Source organism: Carassius gibelio, chromosome A4 (assembly GCF_023724105.1).
Source record: "Carassius gibelio isolate Cgi1373 ecotype wild population from Czech Republic chromosome A4, carGib1.2-hapl.c, whole genome shotgun sequence".
NCBI classification, from domain to species: domain Eukaryota; kingdom Metazoa; phylum Chordata; class Actinopteri; order Cypriniformes; family Cyprinidae; genus Carassius; species Carassius gibelio.
The window spans coordinates 26,393,375-26,411,577 of NC_068374.1; the positions used below are offsets into that span (position 1 = coordinate 26,393,375).

The 18,203-nt window shown below is 35.8% G+C and overlaps 1 protein-coding gene across 1 annotated transcript in view; it reads left to right on the forward strand.

Annotated features, from left to right (window-relative positions):
• The first annotated feature begins 3,075 nt into the window (after positions 1-3,075).
• LOC127975151 (decorin-like) overlaps positions 3,076-18,203 on the forward strand; it is a 38,716-nt gene continuing 23,588 nt past the window's right edge. Inside the window, exon 1 of the mRNA XM_052578980.1 lies at positions 3,076-3,109. Within this exon, the coding sequence (XP_052434940.1) occupies positions 3,076-3,109 (34 nt within the window). The remainder of the gene's footprint in view (positions 3,110-18,203) is intronic.

Here is an 18,203-nt window from a genome sequence, read left to right on the forward strand (position 1 = left end):
TACAGCCGTTTAGAGATTGTCAGACAAATCAAAAGGCATTTTTGCTCCCATTCTGAAGTTACATCACCAATCAAGAAGAGAAATTGTAAAAACCGTGATCTTGCATTTTTGTTATCATTGCATATAGATATATAATACAGTATATAATCAGTCGTTTCTAGGCCTGTATAAGTGTTTTGCCTGTGTGCGCAGCTGTGGGTGGTTTTCCAGTGGGAGAGCAATCACATCGGCTAGGACAGAGTCAGATTCTTGGGTTTAGATAGCGAGAGCATCTATATGCTGCAGAAAGTTACGTCACCTGCTTAAATCGCAGTCTAATTCGACCTACTTAAGAGAGCGAGGCATTCTGAATACAGTTTTGCCATCATTTCTGTTTTCTGTGCCTCCATAATGACTTAAAGTAAAAAAGACATTCAACCTGATGGCATGTGCTCTATGTATGTCATACTGACCTAATTTAGAGTTGCGCAAAGTCTGTGTGTGCGTGCGTAACTGCCTCACCCCATACACATCCTCAGGGTGAGCTGTGTAACAACAGTCCTGGCACAGGTTGCCCTTCAAAAATGCGTATGTGGGTGTAGATGGGGATTCTTCAGTATCTATAATAAAGAAACCTTTTTTGGTACACCTTACATAATATAATAAGTTTTTACAATCCTTATTTCTTCTAAATTGTCCCGCATGGTTCTTACCGTGCAAACATTTCATAAATCAAGATACATCTACTTGAAAAGCAAAATTATTTTATAAATTTTCACCTAGGGGGACTAGTCCAGAGGCAGACAAAAAAGTGACGAGTGTAAGGGAAAAGTGAAAATCTGAAAGTGACGAGTGTAAGGGAAAAGTGAAAATCTGAAAGTGACGAGTGTAAGGGAAATTGCAAGGAACAAGCAATAAATTCCCCTGTACCCAAGAGAGAGACTTCCCGGAGCAGTCATATCTGGCTGCAGCCTAGTCTCAGCAGGAAATATCTGTCTGTCATGGTAACACTGAAGATACACATCTAGAGTGGGACTCAAGGAGAGAACTGGGGTCTGAACCACATTGGATAAAGTGTACGATGCTGGCAGCGCATGACCCCTTACCATATATGGATTTTAGAAAGTGGTGTGGGATGCTGAGCGTGTGCACTTACCATACACATGGATCATTGAGCTTTGGGGAGTGGAGTACTCGATTCTTAGTTTAGGAGCAGTACTCACATACTTGACCCTCATGCAAAACATGCTCAAGGTGACCCATCAAATCACGTCCAGGGCCCAGTTGCTCACAGTCCATCAGGAGGCCAAAAGGAAGGCCTAGCAACCCGACTGTTTCACAGCAGCATGGAGCAGCATGCTCATAAGTGACCCTATAATAAGCTCATAAACTCACATAATTTTGATATAAAGTTTGGATATTTATACTGGAAAACAACTAAAAAATACTAGGTAACAAAATCTCTTTTTTTTGCAGTGCATTGGAGACCGCTGCTTTTAAATGATAGCAATGGCACAAACGCTGACATCAGATGCAGCTAAAGCAGGGCCGCATCAATATTCTAGTAAGTGGGAGGCAGACAAATAGAGGACAGACGGGCAGCTGGTTAACAACGGCAGGGTCGAATGCGTTTATTAAATACCATGCGGGAGGGCTGTGCGGGCGTAGGAAGACAGCTGGACAAAGTCAAAAAACAACAGATAGATTGATAGGAAGGAGAGAGAGAGAAAATAAATGTGTGTGAACTGGATTATGTTGCATTTTTTAGTGTACCCCTTCACAAATCTTAAGTGCTTAAAGACATATAATTGACCCAGAAATCTTCTGTAAATTTACATCCAAGATGTAGATGAGTTTGTTTCTTCATCGGAACACATTCGGAGAAAATTAGCATTACATCACTTGCTCAAAAATGGATCCTCTGCAATAATTGGGTGCCATCAGAATGAGAGTCCAAACAGCTAAATAAAATACAATTAAAGCATCACAATAATTCACAAGTAGTCCACATGACTCCAGTCCATCAGTTAATGTCTTGTGAAGTGAAATCTGCATATTTCTAAGAAACAAATCAATCAATAACAAGTTTTAACTTTAAACTGACGGTACCCATTCAATGCAGAGGATGCATTGGTGAGAAAGTTATATAAATTTCTCCAAATGTGTTTTGATGAAGAAACAAACTAATCTGCAAATCTACTTAAGAGTGGATATATATAATCAATATTTATATTCTCAATAGAAAAAATAAAACCACTTTAATTGTATATCTATCTCAAAATGTATATTCCTAATAGAAGAAATAAAGTCCTACAGGTTGGAAAAGACATAATACTTAGTAACCTTTGACAGAACTACTGTATTCCCTTTAATGTTACAATACACAATAGATGCGCCAGGAACAGCGTCTTTTCCGGTCCCCCTTATTTTGATGCATTCGGGACAGTAATTGGCTTGTGATTTTTCTTGAACTGAATAATTCAGACAAACGCTGTGACCTCAGGGCTGAGGGACAGAATGTTCTGAACAAGTCCATGTTAATTTTACATTAATGAAGGGCTTTGGAGGCCAAACACACACACACACACACTGACACGTACAAGGACACACTCGCAAACTCAAACAAGCTGCAATTTATATGCACGGACACAAGTTAACGCTTGGACAAATAGACTTGCATAGGCAAAATCTGTGGTGAAACAAACCATGGGTTTTCATTTACTCACTGGCTAAAAATTTACTTCAGGGTCTTATGCAATCACGAGAAGTTCCCCAGAGTTTAGATGCTCATGAAAACAATTGTTTTTTTAAACAATCTATTAAATTCATTTCAATGTAAAATGCAATTTTACAACTACAGTCATTTGTCCTTGTGAAGATTTGTTCGTTCACTACAGCAGTATTTTACCTCAAGCTTTTAATTTTTAATGGATATTTAACAAACAAACAGAGAAATAAAAAAATAAGGCATCGTGTTTGATTAGTAAAGACTCTCTGATTAACACAGAGAAAGCAAATCTCAAGACACACACTATTTTTCTGCACGGAGTGACCAAGGCATTTAATCTCCAATATTTTTCCTTTTGTGTCCCACAGATGAAAGAAAGTCAGGATTTGGAACGAGGCGAGGGTGAGTAATGATGACAGGTTTTTATTTTTAGATAAACTATCCTTTCAATTTCTAATGTCAGCCTATATAATGGTGTGACAAACACACATCAGTGACTCTTTCCAGTCCGCTAGCTGTTCATTACTCATGCAGTGATCAGATGCATTTGCATATTTCTAATCTTTCCGTTCATTTGTGTGATGAGTGTTTTGGTCAGTTGGCAATGGTTAGTCCAGCTGGCGTTGAGATGCTGGTTTGTGTGATGTTTTACTGTGTGTGTATTATGTCTATCTTTTACAACCCACACATATCAGAAATCCGCCCCCCAGAATCCTCTAAAAGCATGTTGCAGATTACTGATGTCACACTGGCTCATAGCACCATCTGTGTTCTAATTCTGTCTCATTACAGAAGACAGTAGATGACCACTGCTAAACTAATGGTGGACCCAGTAACCTCTGAGAATAATCGCTTAAAAGCCTGCAATGGCACAAAAAGGAGTGCAATGATAATGAAAAGCTGTTTATGTGTGCTCTGTTCAGCACATAAAGGAGACAAGACTGATTTTTTGGTTGTGTTTCATTTAAATATCGTAAAGTAAAGAAATTCCTCACCCAAAACTGAAAACTTGCTGAAAATATACTCATCCTCAGGCCATCCAAGGTTTATTTCTTCATTAGAACAGATTTGGGGAAATGTATTGTGCATTACGTTACTTGCTCATCAGTTGATCCTCTGCAGTAGATGGGTGCCGTCAAAATAAGAGTCCAAAAACTTGATACAAACATTACAATAACCCACAACATGACTCCAAAAAACTACATCATTAAGATATTTATAAATTAACACCATTGCTTCTGGCTAAAAAAAATCCTTTATCCATAATATTGCTTTTCTAGCGATTGCTGTCTCCAAGTCGCGAAAACTGTACAAAAATGTTCTGAACAAATATATTGGTGTATTTTGATGGGAAACGTCAATAGGCGATGGACTTTTTCACTGAAGGAAGTGTAATTATAGAATATAAACTTGCATTTTGAATACAATATATATATATATATATATATATATATATATATATAAACTTTATAGAGATTTTCCAGTATTACATTTAGAACATTAATAATAAATGAACATAATAGTCCTTCACTTACATTATACATGTTTCTCCTTGAACTAACCTGTTATTTTGGAATTAGAAAGGATTGCACTGGTCTGTAATGAGTGTTTCTACAGTTGTTTATTAGTGGCTATCTGACAAACTTACTGACAAACGGTAAGCAGGAAAATAACTGCTTGTGATTTCCTCCAGTAAGTGTAAGTCATTGTGAGTCAGAGAGATACACCGACTAAGGACATGGAAACTTTCTAGCAAGTATTTTATGATACTTGCCAGTGTACTCTGTTGGACGATCATTAATTTAGCTGTGTTTGACTGCTTCTTTTAGTGTTGATTCTTTCCTTATGTCGGAAGTATGTCATGCTCGGTGTGTTAGCTGGGACTTTATTTAAGTTGCTAGATGATTAAAGAGCTAATGAAAGATGTGGGAGGCCAGAGCCACATAAAGGAAGCAGAATATTTCAAAAAGATGCAAACGACACAAACATATGCTTTCAATCTAATGAGCTACATTCATTTCTTTACAGTGTACAGTGTGGAGATTGATACTGTAGGTAGAAGCTTGTTTGTGTAGTTTTATTTCTTTAGTTGAGCAATATCACATCTGGTTGAAAGTGTGTTATGATGTGTTGTGTGTAAACTTTGGAAGACGCCTACACACTAAAATGTGCTTTTGCACCCACAGGAAGACTGTGTGTGGGTCTGGGCTTGCCTAAATTGCAGGGACCAAATGTCTACAAAAATATAATAAAACTTGATATCACCTGCACTGTGGGGACCACACAAGGAAAATGGCTTAATAAATGGCTAGAGGAAGCAAAAGTTATGTGTGAGAGTTGGGTTTAGTGGCAGGGATGAAAAAAATATTTTTAATAGGTAACAGAAAATCACCTCCGTATAAAAATAAGAGAAGTCCCAACAATGGCAGATTTTTCTGTCAAAATTGCGTGTAAACTAAAAACTCTGCAAGTGCAGCTTTACTGTCGAGAATATAGAAGCAATCTTATATAGCATATGATTTGTTTTAGTGAATCGCTTTGTTTGGATTGTTCATGTAAATGAACCAGATCAAAATGATTCACTTATTTGAATCTCTGTGTACGATTCAAGAACATCAACAGCCAATGTCCATCACTTAACATAATAATCTGGCCACATCTTTTTTTATACCTTCATTTTCCATTTGTTCAAGCAAACAAACCAAGGCTCTACAACATTAATCATCAACATGTCAGATGCAGGTTTTATCCGAGACAGGCTGACATGGAAACACACTGCCTTATCTAGATTGAGAGAGAACACCCTTCAGGATTGGAAGAAAACTGCTTTTGTTAACAAACCAATTTGACAAGTGTTATTATTGAAATTCTCTCAACAGGCCAGATTTGACAAGTTATTATTTATAGTTTGCATCCAAGGTGAAAGGCAGTTGATGGGTTGAGAGAATAAGTGTGGTTCAGATAAGTAACAGTACAGGCTTTAATACGTTTCAAGCTGTGTGTGAATAGGCCTTTTGTTTACTTGCTGAATACTGTGCTGTATATACTGACCTTATCACCTAATAAAAATGATTTCCAGTAAAGAAATAAAAATGTCACATGGTGTAACCATCAAGGAAAAGGTAATGACACAATTTCCTTTCATATATATATATATATACATACAGTATAAGGAAAATGTGTTATTACCTATATTTATATATATATAGTAGTTATTGAAGTCATAAAAAGCACAAATTATCTGAAATTTAAAGTGGTTTGGACCACATGACTGTTGGTTTCAACACATGATTTGCAACGTTAATGACAATTGAAGATATTAATAAGCAGTGAAACTATTTGTTAACATTTTTATAAGAAATCATCAAAAAAGGATGATGTCAGTTTACTTTTTAAGATTTTCATTTAATTATGATATCAGGATAGTAGATATCAACTTGTGGATGTCAGTTCAACCTGACATTTTCTTTGAAAATGTCATTATATGTACTGTATGCGTTGCAAATTTAATGTAATTCTGTATTAATTAATAGATAACTAGAGCAATGACACTGATATTACTTTTGGTTAAATCATATCAGAAATGGAAGGTATACAAAGTTCTCAGTTCACAGATAAAAACAATTTATGAAGTTTTCTGGACACTGAAAAGGTTTAACATTGATCTTTCCAAACCCTCCTAGATCAGTTTTATCTGCTCTTGTACAGTGTCTAATATAAAGCCTAAAAACCTAAAAACTTACACAAGCTTATGAAATGAACATTTGTCTAAGGCAGACGTGCTCCTATACCCATTGTTTTCAAAGTTTGCATGGTAAGCTTCTAAAATGAACCCTAGGGAAGATAAATCTAAAGGGTGGAAGCATGACGATAGTTTGCTTTTGAAAATGTGCATTTCAAGCTCTATTAAAATGCAAATATGATCTCTGAACTTTTGCATATCTACTTTTGTAAAACACATCACAGCAGCTTAAAAAAGTGATGAATCATCTTTTAGAAAACTCAGCGCCCCCCCCCCCCCCCCCGCAACATCGATCCTTGGTTTGAGAAAGTGCACTTTCACACAATGTTAAGCATCTGTTTTTTTCCCCTACTCAAGGGACTGCATGATTGGCTAAAAGAGCCACTAAGCAGCCAATGAGAGGTCTGTTGTCATGCAGTCTTGGCCGTCTTTGGCGTCACCTATCAGCCCCAGTACAGCCAATCTCCTGCCCCCCTCTCCCCAAAACACACACACACACACACACCAAACATAAGTGTGCCAATGAGAGCTGTCATGACATAATAGCACTTCTTGCCAACCTGACCCCCTGCTGTTACAGACGGTTTAAGCCTAGATTTCACCGAGACAAATCAGCAGTGTCTCTAGAAGTCTGCCACATGTATTTCCTCTAATGCACTCAAGCGTGGCCCTTTACCCTGGTTCTCTAGAAAAAACACAGTTCAGTGGTTGGGGTGGAAAAAAGTTTAGATTATTTTTTTTATAACATTATTGTTAACTGGTTGGGTTTTCAAACTTTTTAATGCCATTGACTCCTTTTATGGTGATATAATGCTAACGTATATTCAGCTTTAGGCTATAGCTAAAATATGACCCATTTATAATTTAAAATATATATTATATGTTATATATAATATATATATATATATATATATATAGTAAATTAGTAAAATGTAATATAAATATGTCTGTTAAGATGATACATCTTTTTTTTTTTTTTTACCTACCACAACTACTCTTGAAAAAAAAAAAATATGTCAAAAAAAAATAATAACATTGTGAAATGTACTCAGAATTCTGAGAATAAGTCAGAAATATGTGATTATGTGTATCTTGATTCTGAAAATAGTACAAATTGTGGAATATGAACTCAGAATTGTGATAAAGAACTGTGAGTTTAAAAATGTTGCAATTAATTAGTGTTTGATTGATCAGGAAATGCAGCATTGATACATTCGTCATGAAGCATATGGTATTGCTGTCAGCTGAGTCCAAGTAAGACACACACACACACACACACACACACACACACACACACACTCTGTACATATGGTCAGTTGAATATCATACAGTAGGTTACAGCTGAACTTAAAATCGCAGTCTAACTTGACAGGCATTAAACAGCACTCATGAAATCTGTCTCCCTCTCTCTTTCTTTGCATTTCGCATTACCATCAGATCACTAGCTATGTCTTCGTCTAGCATCCTACATATGTGCTCAAATCAATATGATATGCATCTGTCTGAGTGTGTGCTTTTAATAATACTCACAGCTAGAGAGCTCCATTATATAGATTGGCCTGTCTTTGACATCAACCTCATTCAATCATATTAAAGTGGAGGATGCATCTACACAAACTTACTCAACTCTGACCTTAATGGTCATCTGATTTGATTTGAGGTCACTTAAGCCAGACATATTTCATAAACCTATAACTGAATCCCTCAGTGTGTGCAGCTCCTGAAAATGCATGCTGCAAAAAGTCTTGTTTTACTATATATAGTTTTAAAGATTATACATAAATGCATGGAGTAAAATATTAGAAAATATAAAGATATGTAAAAAAAAAAAAAAATATATATATATATATATATATATATATATATAAAATATAAATAGTATATAAAACACATATAACAATAGTATATAAAACACACACCCCACACTTGTTTTAAACATACATTTCAATGAACAAGAAATAAAACAAGTCTTTTTTTATTGTTGAACAAGTATTTCCAAATTATATATATATATATTTGTAGTATTTAAAAAAACATTACATTCTCTGACCCTGCAGTTTCAGTATTATTACAGGTTAAGTTATAAATTTCCCTTTCATCAACAACATGACGCATGTGTCTTATTTTGCATTTCAACACGTCTCCCCTCTTTTTTTTATTGCTCTCAGTGCTTTCCAAAGGCTTCTAGCTTCTCTCTAAACGTTGAAAGATCCACATGTCCAAAGAAAACATGAAGAGGTCAGCAATAAGCTGGGATATTCTAAGCAGGGTTAAGACAACAGGAACAGGGGCCTGTCGAGGGCCGCGCTTCAGGCCTCATAGATCTCTTTAAAGAGGGATGGATTCATGAAAATATTTGGATGATCTAGGCGAGCGAAGTGCCTGAAAGTCTATATTTGTGCATGTGTGTCTGGTAGCATGTGGTCTGTTTTCGAAAATCCAGGAATAAGGAGAACTTGAAGTGCTTCTCAAGATCGCTTGCCCAACTGCTTCTTTAGATATCTTCCAGTGAACTGCTCTTGGAGTCAGAAATAGCAGTGAGCTGTGGTTAAACATTTACGCAGGCTTTTCCATCAGAGACGCGGGCAGCAGATAGCTTGTCTCATAGTTATTGGCATCAGAGTGACAGGCGGCTGGAAAATTGATACGATTTTATATGTGTATATAAAGATAAGGCAAGTATAAAGTTCATTCGCTCTGTACTGTATCATGAAATTGATCACTGTCTGCAACCTATGACCTTTCAAGCCCCTGACAGATGGCGCTGTGGTTGAGGGGAGGAGATATCCTATTCTCAGTCAATGCCATTGTGTTCTCACTCTGGCTCTTCTTTCTCGGTTTTTCCTTTCTATTTTCATTATAAGCATCATTAGTCTCTGCAGAAACTTGACTATGTCTATAGAAAATAATACCACATTCCAGTTAAGCTCTACACGAAACCAGAAAGCACGTTCTTGGTGGTTAAATTACTCTGTGAGAGACCCAGGTGTTCCTCAGTGTAAGGTCAATATCACTAAGCTTTGATACACCCAAGGTCGACAGGATCCAGACTGGGAATCATGGGCTTTCTGATCTTAGAGTTTGTATGTTCATCACTTTATGTTCAATACACAGTTGTGATATGTTGTTTCATAGTGTTTTAAGCACAACAACTTGCATCGTATTCTGGCAGTGTGGCTTAACCAAGCACTAACTGAACTAAATCATTTAGAAAAATTCAGTTTTTTTTAAATGTTTTGAAATTATTTTGAAATGTTGGGTTATTTTAAGTTGGGCTTATTCATTTCACTGTGTGCATACAATAAGAATTTACGTCATAAATTATGTAACTTTGGGCTTGTGCTGTACACATATGCTACACGTTTGCGTCAAAATTATACATTGGGTTTATGCATTTGGAACACGTACACTATCCATTCGCATCAAAATCTAATTATACTTTAGACTTAAGCCTTTGTCTATATGCATATACTTAAAGTTTGCATCAAAACTGAAGTATAATTTGCTTTTGCAGTTGACTTTATGCTAATGCTACACCTTCAACGTCAAAACTGAAGTATACTTTGGGCTTATGTGTTTGGCTGTATGCATACACTCTGTGTTTGTTTCAAGTATACACTAGGCTTTAGTGAATTCCCCTACATGAGTATAACTGATTGGTTAACCTTCTGGGTAAACATTTAATAGCAAGCTGTAGTGGAAACTTCCTCGCAGCGGTGGTTTGGTTATCGAGTGGATTGATGCATATGTGGATATGTAGTCTGCACACACTCACACACAAAGGACAGTCAATTAGTCCATCTGAAGGTTAAAACATTTGCTTTTTTTCCCATAAGGTTTCTATTATCTCTCTCTGACTTCATCACTGTTTGGTTAAAGTATAGGCTGTCAGCTCTAATTTGAGGATATTTGCATTCATAAGTGTTGAAATTACAGTCTTTGAGCAAATGTAATTGGACAGCTGGCTGTACATTTGTCTCCTAACCAGGTGTGCATCATTAACACTTTAGCTCATGTACAAAAGGGAGCTTACAAAAGGTTTAGTGTTGGGTCTAGGTGTGTCATTGGTGTCTTTCAGCAAATGTGAAGTGTTTAACATTGACATCATCTTAAATAAGGAACAATAATGGTGTAAGGCCTAAAAATGCAGCGTTCAGATTTATTATATCATATTCAGGCCTAGTTTAAGATCTTCTTATAGTTGTAATGAGACAATAACCTTTTTTTCCATATTGTTTGCCATTTTCCAAACAGGTGGTATGTCTGGGACAGCCTGCCCCCAGTTTATTTCCTCATCCCAACAGGTAGTAAGATTAACATTATCCTTTCTTTTCTTGAGTCTGTGTTGTTCCCTTCATTCTGTCCATCTAGCTCAGGGCCCCTGACTCAGTAGTGACACCAAAGATAAAGAATCACATCCTATTTTATTCTGTATTTTTGTGCGCTGATGCCAATAGCACTTTATAAACAGGTAGCAGGAAAAGTTTCTTGGAGAAACAATCTGCTTCTATATACACTTCTGACCTAAATTCTTACATAACACAATGGAGCAGTCCATCTGGGTGAACGTTTGAAAAGTTCAATGGTCCTATAATGTACCCTGGTGGTTTATCATGAGAACTTCATCCAAAAAAACTTAATGTAATACTGATATTTTTAAAATAACATTTATTAAATGACTTAAATGTCTATATATTTTAATATACTGTATATTTAAAAAAATATTTTATAATGTAGTTTAATACACAAATTTGCGTGCAGACAGCTGATTTTTCACTGAAGCTCAAAGGAATATTAAGGAATAACTGTCTTTGATCAATAAGATACAAGATGTTCTTCACTCCGTCATTCTGCTGGCCATGCAAGTCATTTAGGGACACTTGGAGCATTAGATTTTAATGAATGTGGATTATTTATGCAGGTTACATCACCAACAAGATGTTATGGTGTCTACGATCTTCCTAGTAGGCTGCAGATTTATATTACTTTGAGAGAGCCAAGTATCAGGTCTAACTGTATACACAATTCCTCTAAAAAATAAGACTTCAAGACTCTGGGATAGTAAAAAAAATATTTCACAAATGTGAAAAACATTTGTCAGGCTTTAAGGGGCTAAATGATTGTTAAGTTATTCAGTTGTCTTAATGGCAGTGATAAAGAGCACTGTTTTTCGAATTGGGCTGCAGGAGGCTTTAAGTGGGTGCTAGGGGGTCCATGGAAAAACTCAAAGGGAACATAGTGTTAAAATGAAAAGAAAAAACAAAATTGTGAAAAAGGCCAGTTGTACTGTGAAGTTGCATACATATTAACTTTTTGTTAATTATTTTTAATTAATATTGTTTCGATAATAATTTAATTTGGTTTGTACTAGCAAAATAAGGCCTGTTAATAAAGCTTTAAACACCATGTCTTTACAATATCTCACGTCTCAAAAAAAGAGTCCAAAAGTTTGAAAACTCCTAATTTAGTTAAATTTGAATTCAGACATTAAACATTTTTCAGAAAATCTAGATGAATTTGAGTCAGAATAAACTAGGACTGACCTGATAAAGTTTTTAAGCAGATGCAGTAAAACTCTCTCCTCAAGTCTTTGTTTCCCTGCAAGCTCACACACTCCTCTCCCGCTGCTTGGCGTTAACAGCGAACATCTTATTTTAATCATCTTTTTATTTTCTTACACTTTGGTTAAAGCTGCATCTGCAGTCAGAATTAGGCAGTGCTTTGGAAAAATGCCCCAGAAAAGTGAAGCAACTTCTGAGAAAAGTTCTTGCACCTTTTACAATAAAATTCAGAATAATGAAGAAAATGTTTTTACAGTAACAGATTCTTGAACATTTGGTTATGCCATTTAGAAAAGAAAACGACAACAACAGTTTTCTTAAACACAAACCTGTTGAAAGGTCAAAGGCCTCAGACCCTTTCAGGAAACACTTGTCACTGTGGTGCCAGTGGGTCGGCAGCAGTGTTTGTGGAAGTAAACAAATAGTATCAGTGCTAAGGTGAATTCTGACCTTCGACCTCTTTGGCCAATGTGTCTCCCTCCATTCCCCTGAATTGAAAATAAAGGGGCCATATGATGCTTTTTTTAAAGATCATTATTTTGTGAATTTGATGTAACAGAATATTTTGACATGCTTTAATGTTCAAAAACATTATTTTTCAAGTACTGCACATTATGTATGTCCTCTATGCCACGCCTCTCTCAAATGCATAGTTTTCTAAAAAGTCCCTTATTTGACAACAGCAGTCTGCTCTGATTGTCCAACAGAACCAGTGCATTGTAATTGGCCGAACACCGCAAGCGCTTGTCGGAAATGTAACACCCCTTTCCATAATCTATCCAGCACAGGAAGCCAGCATATCTTCCATGTCTGCACAGTATAAGAACTTATACAATTAAAGGACGCCACATACACACACTCTAGATTAGCTGTGATTGGAGGGCCAATCTCATTTAAAAAAACCTTGAGATCTGGATTTACTACTCACACGATCAGCAATGGCTTGTAAATGGAAACCCGTTCAGATGCTTCCTGGCACCTTTTATTGTGGTTGTTCCGCCATTTAGAAAATCATGTGTATAAATGTTTTATTTGAATCTCTAGGAGCTTAGTTGATTGCCACAGACTTTTACGCCACGTTAATTAGAAAATAGTTTTCTTCTGTTTAGCCAAAAATGAAACCCCTCATTCTGCTGTTTTGGATTTTCACTTAGCCTGTACACACTTTTATGCTTCAGCCAAGTAAGGGTTCAGCCAAAGCAGGCATTTAATCATGTAACTTAGATTGTATTTTTTAAAATGTCAAAGCAATGTCAAAGTTGGGCAATTTCATGAAAGCAAGTGAATCATCAGTCATTTATGAGGGAGATTTTGTCTTATATGCGTAAATATGACAGTCATGTAGTGTTTGAGGCCTGGGTTACTTGATTTCCAATACGATGTGTTGATGTTTTACAACTGTTTCATCACTGAAATGTAACTTCTTTTTAAACACCAGAGAGAACAAGGCTGTTCTTCATGACCTTTCAGCTCAAGGGTGCCCTGTTAAGATATACTGTCTAAGATTCATAGCTTTCAATATGGAAATTCATTATGATAAGTATATAAAATATTGTATGTTTTTTATTATTCATAGTGAAAAAAGAGTGTTTTTTCTGAAAAATGACTTGTTATATTTTTCTTGGTAATTGCTTGGCAGGTTTTGCTGCTTGGCTGCGGTTATTTAAAGGGAAGGAAATCGCATTATTCAGAATTTGGCTGAGGTGAACTTGGCTGTTTTTCTCTTTCACACATGGGACTTATATAGTCCATCTAATTATACAGCAATTCCAACGTGTGTGTGTTTTTTCCACTGCAAACAAACATGTTTGGTTGAAAGTTATTGAGTGTCTCCCTGCTCTGGTTTATGCAGGATCCAGAATCCAGAATTAAGGAGAATACTACCATGTGAGAGACTCTTGTACTCGGTTGTATTCACCACAAGATGGCAGAAGAGTATGTTTTAAAAATGCTTCACAATACATAACTTACGTCATACTTAAAAAAAAAAAAATTCTCCTGGTTATTCTAAAATGATTTGCAAAGTTAATGTGATCTATTAGGAACTATCATGCACAAATAGATGTGTTCATCTTTAGCCCTTTGCATATGGGTTAATACTGACTGTTATTTAAAATCCTCCCTAATCTTCAATATTTGCTTATCCTTATGTATCAAATGACCCATCTTGTTTAATATCATCTGACCTGTTGAAAGCAAATGCAATGATGTGTCTGTTGTAGGATAGGACCAAATTTGACAGGGTACGGCCAAAGTCTTGAGGACTTTACTTTCATTTAAGTGAGACTGTTTAAGCAAACCATTTGAGTGTGTGTTAGTGGAGAATGAGTCAGGGAATACAAAGAAAGAGAGGTGAAGAGGGGGAAGGGGGTGACAAAGTGAGGGAGAAATGAGATGGAAAGAAAGCAAATAGCAGCTTCATGTGTAGGGTTGGTAAATTCCATCTGTCTAATAATGCAGGAAAGCTACGTGGCACTGGGAGACAGCTGCGAGAGAGAGAGAGAGGAAGACAGAAAAAAAGAAGGATTTAGGAAGGTGAAGGACTCTTCCAGATCTTCCCTACAGTCCAGCAGGACCATGACCCCTATAATTTATCTTTTTTTTAATTAATTAATTAATTTTACGTTTTACACAGTGTCCATAAAGCAAGGATAACTGAGAAAGAAGTAAAGCTGATACCTCTAATTATTTGTCAGGATTTCCTCTATCATTTTCAATTACAAAGAAGCATCTATAACTATCTTTTAAACTTATGAAGATGCATCAAAGTTCCATAGAAATATGACTGTAAATATGAAAAGTTACAAGGAGTAAGTCGTGTCAAGGGGTAAGCTAAATAATCGATAATATTTCAAATAAGATTATAAAACAAGCAAAAAAAAAAAAAAAAGTGATGCATAATCCCATTCCAAATTCATAGTTCGATGCATATTATTCAGATATTCATAATCCAGCTAAGCAAAGATTTAGATTAATACTACTAATAATGTCAAATGCTTAATTTAATAAACAATCTTAGTCAAATAATTCATAAATATATTTTTTTAATGCTGTGATATATACTAAATGATATACTGCCCTTACGAAAGGAAAATAAATTTACCAATATATTTCTTAAAATATATTGTGATATATTGTAATATATTATTTTCCCTTTTTATTTTCTAATATATTATATATTTGAATACATTTAATAATATATTGATGATACATATATTATATTATACATTGCCAAATATACAAATTTCAAATATACGCTTTCAATATATTGCAATATATTGGAAAAAATAAATATTAAATCCCATATTTAAGAATATATGCCTAATATATTACATTATATTTTCCAATACTTTTATACTCTTTATACCTCACAGGCAGCAATATATTTTATTGATTTATTTTTAACATAGATGGTGAACAAAAATATGCTCTATTTAGTAGATCAAGGTGTCCCAATATACCCCTGGCACTTTCTTAGCCTACTTTCCCTTTCCAAGAACATTCACAAACATTTATTTAATTATTGCTCTCTTTCCATATATCCAGATAGCTTTTTGAATGGTTGAAGTACAGTGTTGGATCTGATAATTCCTAATGCATGTGTGCACGATTGTGCCAGTTCTGGCATCATAGAAGTGCTAAAAGAAGTGTAGAAACAAACAATTAGGCATAGGAACAAACAGCAAGATAATTATTGGCTGCTGGCCTTAGATTGTAGACAAACCAGGTTAGATCACAGATTGTTGTGTTGCTTGAGGTGAAACTTTAGTTGCTTGAAGTAAATAGTTGACCGTTTAGCATAGTAAAAATACAAGTAAAGGCAATGCGGAAAATCGTGAACAGCAGTATAACCGCAAAAGCCTGCCTGCTCATCTAATGCTAACGCTAACATCTGTGATTCCATTCGGATTCAGTCTAGTCTGTGGCGTTTACCGAACAGAAGGCCTGAACTTAGTTACCATTGAAGAATGTCTGCAAACACAAAGCCAGGAAATGAAACCCCACCCTGAAAAAAAGAAAAAGGAAACGTCTGTCCAGGTCAATAAACAGAAAATCAGGTCAACACTGGTCTGGAGGACCTGTGTCCTCTAGAGGACATGGGTCACATGGAAATTGGAAATCTGTGATACCTGAATGAGAAAAAATGCTTGATTTGAGCATCCAAGTTCCAATTATGTTTTCTGTTTTTCCGCACTTACACTTCTGCACTAAGATCTTTTCTTTGGAAGATAAATAGCTTTGGTTTGTCTTTTAAGTCATATTGAAAAACATAAAAAAATGGCAATGTTACAATCAGATCATGTTTTAATTGAATTAACAAGAAAAAAGGTTACTTTCTGATACATTTAAATTTTAAATCAAATTAAATTAGATCAAATGTATCCCTGATTTCATATTTAAAGTGATCTGATCACTCGAAATGCAAAAGATAAGTGCACTTGGATATAAATATAAAGAATAGTCTGCTCCATTAATTCATATAAAAGAATGATTTTTACATACATGGTGCCTGACCCGTAAGGTTAAAGGGACACTGGTCAAGTTTACAAAGCTGCGTGCTATAACTGCAACCGAAGTGAGGTGGCGCTTGAGTCAGGGAAGGAGAGAAGGAGAGAAGGAGAGAGAGACGGGCAGAAAAGAGGGAGGCGAGAGAAAGGGGGAGGTGGAAACCGAGCAAGAAATAGTAACAGAGTCGAAGACAGGACCATGGGAGCCAGACGGACCTCTATACACTCACACCCAGACTTAAATATATATATATGTATATATGGACACATTTATGTATTTGCACTTACAGCCCCTGATCTCTCTCACCATCACTTTTTCTCTCTCTTCCTTCTATTTCATTAACCCTTAATAGGAAAAAACTTTGGTGTGGACACAAGGTGTCTGCAAACAGGCAAATATAAATCTAATTTACAGACATACAGACTCCACAAGAGGGCTGTTGTGTTTACAATTTTTCACATTAGCGAATCACTTGCTGTTTCACTCCATTATCACACACAATTACATGCAAATATATGCATATGAATATAAATGAATGGAATGGAATTCTCCATGTGTAGGGTAACGGATCCTATATTGGTTCATCTCAGGTTATTTTTACATATTTATACAACGACATTTTGAGCATCTTGAAGTTTTTGTTTTAGAAAATAGAATAAATTGCTGCTGGAAGTGTATATTATCTGGCCTTAGATACAGCAAAATGATATTTTCCAGCCTGAGGAACATTCAAAAGGTTAAATGCCATAAACAATGCCCTTATAGGGTCATATGACCACTGGTGTTAAAGCTAAAGGTCACAGGTCAGTATGCTTATTTTACACCAGCCCTGGTTTTAACCCCAAATGTTATCTGTGAGGCCGGATTACGAGACCCCTGAGCATTCAGGTGTGCTCTTTACAGTCTTTTTAAGAATTCAAAATTTTTAAGAATTAAGAATTTTTTTTTTTTTTTCCTTAAAGATGCCACTTTGAAGAAGAAAACCAAGAAAATGTACTTTATTGAACCGGAATTTGTCTCACCCTTTTTGTCTTGTCATTTTTTGTCCCATTTCCTTGTTTAGATATTCTCTGCTGCTGTCACCTTTTAAAGACCTCACAGTTAACACACAAGTTAGTAACAGTGTTCTATAAGGGAAGATCTAAAATCATTCATAATTTGATCTTAAGTAGTAAACCTTGACAAATGATGTCTCCTGGAGCGTGAATCAAACATCCAATTGAATGGCTTATTGAAGAGAGGCGTTTTTACTTTTCAAGTAAAAGTTTTGCGTTTTTCAAGTTAGGACAGTAAACAATAACCTAGCAATCACCCCAAAAATCCTTGAAACAGCTTCGCAATGTGCTAACAACAACTCTTTTTCAAATTAGGAGAGTAAACATTGACCTAGCAATCAACCAAAACCTTCTTAAAACAGCTTAGCTATGTGCTAACAACAACTCTTTTTCAAATTGGACAGTAAACAATGAGCAATCACACAAAACCTTCTTGAAACAGCTTAGCAATGTGCTAACAACAACTCTTTTTCAAATTAGGACAGTAAACAGTGACCTAGCAATCAACCAAAACATTCTTGAAACAGCTTAGCAATGTGCTAACAACAACTCTGGACATTTTAGCAACCAATTAGCATTGTGGTGGCGAGCCTTGCTAGGGCAAGCACTACTCACATTTAGGCTACTTC